Source organism: Melampsora larici-populina (assembly GCF_000204055.1).
Source record: "Melampsora larici-populina 98AG31 unplaced genomic scaffold MELLAscaffold_3, whole genome shotgun sequence".
NCBI classification, from domain to species: Eukaryota; Fungi; Basidiomycota; class Pucciniomycetes; order Pucciniales; family Melampsoraceae; genus Melampsora; species Melampsora laricis-populina.
Window position 1 is genome coordinate 2,697,287 of NW_006768767.1, and position 3,964 is coordinate 2,701,250.

Genomic DNA, 3,964 nt, shown 5'->3' on the forward strand with positions numbered 1-3,964 from the left:
CAAAAATAACTTACGGTCCGGTTGTTGGATGGAGCAGAACTCGCCGGATAGTCGCCGGAGCGCAGGTTGAGTGTCAGCACAACCCAACATCTGCGGTGTCAGCACCTTGTGTGTAGTGACTGCACCAGAAGTCTCTTTGAGACCTTTGTGGGTATGCTGTTCAGATTAGCAATTCTATATGCATATTTAATACCTGTCACAGGTGGTGCACGGTCCACCTCTCAATTTTCAAAACGCCTCAATTTCAAGCTTTATGAAATTGACTGTACAAATTGGAAGGAAATATAGTGTGGGAGCTTTTTTACATAACAGGGGTCTAAGAATGATTTTTAACTAGGGATTGGAGTGGCTTTGTTCTATGAGCCAGGAGTTTTAACAGCAAAGTTTTCTTTTAGTAAAACAGTGACACAATAAGAATTGGTGAAAACTACAAATACAGTAGGGGGTTTCAAGTCAATAAATTTATGGTATTTTACAGTCCAACAAGTTGTCCGATGTTGCAAAATATACCATAAATATTAGGGGGTTTCAAGTTAAAAAAATGCCTAAAATTCAAATGTCCCTACATAAAAACATAGCTTATAACTTTCAAATTTTTAAAAAACTTCTAGAAAGCCCTTCCCAAGAAGCACATTCTAGTGTTTATTCTATAAAAAATGAATGAAAATTCAAGGGTTGGGAGGCAAAAGTACAAACATTTTCAGGCAGTTTTTGGCCAACTTGAAACCCGTTTAAACAATCAGGACACCTTTTTAGGTGTCCCAAATAGGGCGGTTCAAGAAGAGAAACGCAAACAACGTGGTCGCCGAGTTGCGATCAGCCTTTTTAGGGTTTCTCAATCCTTAGAAAGCCTGATTGCAAAATGACAAATGCTCTAAATTTGTGTTTTATGGCTTTGTAAATTACTGTTGCAACAATTTTTTTTCAGCTTCTTTTTCTTGTTCTTTTTTTTTGTTTTTGTACAGAATCCTTTGTTAATGAAAGAGGAAAACCTAGAAAAAAACAATTAAGAGAAAAAAAAGGTAAAATTGTTGAAATCCAGGAACAAAAAACAACAAGAAGCAGAAGTGATTTTTTTTGGCTCAATTGTCCCTGTCTTTTCAAAAATTCAGGGACATGATTTGAAAATTTTAAGGCTGATTACAAGATCGCAAAACCGTGAACCACCTTTAGAGGTGGTTCACGTGGTTCACGACCTTAAAATTTTACATTTATGAAGCCCGAACAAAATGTAAAATGTACAAAAGGGGTGTAAAAGCCCTTCTTGAACCCCCCTAATGCTGTTGACCGTATATTTGCAGAAAAATAAACACTGTCAAATTTAAAAAACTTGTCTGTTTGCTAAAGAGTTTCACAAACAAATTTTGACTCGAAACCCCCATTGACACCGGATTATCCAGTGTAAAATGGTCGATGTGAAAATACATGTCCCCTTTAAATAAGTGAAAGACTAGTATACCTCGCAGAGACGGACATCTGGTCGGAGCAAGGAAGTTCGTTGTCTACGCGTAGATTTGCGATGCTCTTTTTGAAATTTCTCGCGGCTGCATACACTGACTCGGCCTCAAGTCTTCGGGTTCGAGTCTTCACTCTGGCTTGTAGTACAACAATCTGAGTTGTAGCAAAGATGGAACAGACGCATGTGCCGGTCTGGCCATCAAATTTCGAAACATCCGCGTTGAGTCCCACATGGCTCTGAAGTGCACCTTCCATGTGTGGTACTAGGTGGTACTACTACTATCGCTTATTGTTGAAACAACTCCGGAAGTCCAGAATGACTCTTGAGGCAGCTTGAGGAGACTCAGTACACCTGAAATGCTACGGTTAAAAACTTTACCCTTATGCAGTGTATTATCAAAGTTCATAGGAAGTGGTCTAACGTTACATGCTAGAAGTGCTGAATGAAAGCCTGGTAGAGCCTCATCATGTAAATACGTTCACAATTCAACACAAATGCTTATCCTGACTAGATCATAATCTTCAGTGTTATCAAGCAATTGTACTCGTATCTTTGATGGGTATTCGTGATTAGTTCTGCTGGGCAGGATCACTATTCCGTATCTCAAGCCTAATCACCATAGTGCCGGGTTGTGTCATTGAAATCCATGCATGTTTGAGCGTCAGTGTCTGCTTGCTGCTAGTTTTTGACCAACATAACTGACACACCAGTTATAGTGCTCGTATGCAAGATCATGAGGGTTTTTCAAGTGATGGCAACTCCATGTCATCAGTTAGCCTTGACTACCTTTTTAGCAAATTCGAGCACGATTCTGACCTACTCTCACTTCATATCGCGATCAGCGCAGCTTTAGTGAGAAATCAACCGATTCGACAGCGTCGCAGAAAAATGTACAGCTCATTATGCTCGACTCTAAGTATGACTCTCATCACCATATCAGTCTTGGCAAGGCCGATGTATTTAAATGGAAATCTAGACACTACATTAAGATTAGGAACATCAACCCCAGGGATCATCACAACATCGAAACTCGACAAGATAGAGCCATTGGAGTTAACGCTTGCACTGCCATCTGGAATCACAACAAACAACGAGGTAGCACGGGAAACAGGGGAAACACATACACTCTCGGGCACGTTAGGACCCCAAGCGACAGCTCTGTTTGAACATTCATCTCAACAAAACAAACCCTTCAGCATCACACCAGATTTTATAATGTGGCTGCATCACCTTCAGGACTTGGGTTCAAGAAACCTACCAAATCATGGAGTCCCAATTTATAGCTTACCAACATTTGATGGTTCAAGATCAAATGTAATTCAAGGCTTTCAAACACATGACTCATCTGTAGGAAACCTCGCGAATGTCATGAAAGATCAGCGTCACTCAATCATTGAACCTGCTTCTTTTGAAAATCGTCCCATATCAAGGGTCCCAGAAGTGACGGAAGATTCAAGAAAATATAACATTGGAAATAATAAAGGTCTACCATCCAAAGGAAAAGAAAAGGTTGTGATCTCCCCTGATGGTCGCAAAATCTACACCAGGATACGTGAAAGTATGGTCAAGTTGTCAGAGTTGGGAACAAAGGAACTTGAGGCAGAGGCTGGAATTCAAGGAGAAATGGTGAAGTTGTTTAGTGATTTGAAAGCAAAGTTGAATCAGAGAATGAAAGAAGATGGATCTACTGGCATGAAATTACATGTACGAAGAGCATTTGATCGAGCCCAAAAGAAATTGATAACCACTTTTCTAGGATTCCTGATCAAAAATCATAGCCATGCAGGAGGCAAAGGCGATCGGGAGGTTCTAATTTCAGGGTGGGAATATTTGAAGAGCTACATGTTGAACTGGCAAGATGCAAATCTTGAAGTCGTCCTCAATCTCAAAGACCTTAGGGTAGATGATCGTGTTAGAGAATGGACTCCAGACAAGGTTCTGGCATATCTGATGTGGATGAATAGAAGGCACGCCTTGCCGTCCAAGGTGTTATACAAGTTTGTTTCTGGCTGGAAAAATTGAAATAAATCATGATACTCTTTTTGCCTCATGTTTTTCTTCTATTGGCCTCAGGCTCGATATCTTATTGATCGGTTCCGTTAATTGATTTATTGGATTCTTATCTTGTGACAAAAATCTGCAATTTCGAATGGGTTTAGCTCAGTTAAACTTACATCGTTGATCTGGTCGCACTAGTCGAAGAAGTCCAACACCTGGCACCAGTGCGCATTATATCACAGTCGTCATAAGCTGAATCATCAAGAGATTTAACCTTGAATCTTAACACAGCTCTCCTCCTAACTTAACACGACTTCAAGTTCAAGCACTATCGCAGGGCTCTCTTAACCTCGCGAGCTCGGTGATCTGGATAGGGACTTGTGACTAATCGCATACTTTTGGTGGGCGATCAGGAACAACCCGAACAGCCCCGCTTGCGTGAATCTTCTATAGACCCCTTCTGTAGTCGAGACACTACACTATTTCTGAAGAGAACATATTGTTTAG

General features: G+C 40.6%; 1 protein-coding gene across 1 annotated transcript; it reads left to right on the top strand.

Moving 5' to 3' along the window:
- Positions 1 to 2,221: 2,221 nt before the first annotated feature.
- On the top strand, positions 2,222 to 3,481 carry MELLADRAFT_102504 (uncharacterized protein; the record flags this gene model as incomplete). Its single annotated transcript, XM_007405061.1, has 1 exon — positions 2,222 to 3,481. One exon carries the CDS (start codon positions 2,222 to 2,224, stop codon positions 3,479 to 3,481), a length of 1,260 nt encoding a protein of 419 aa, XP_007405123.1.
- Between the last annotated feature and the right edge of the window lie 483 nt (positions 3,482 to 3,964).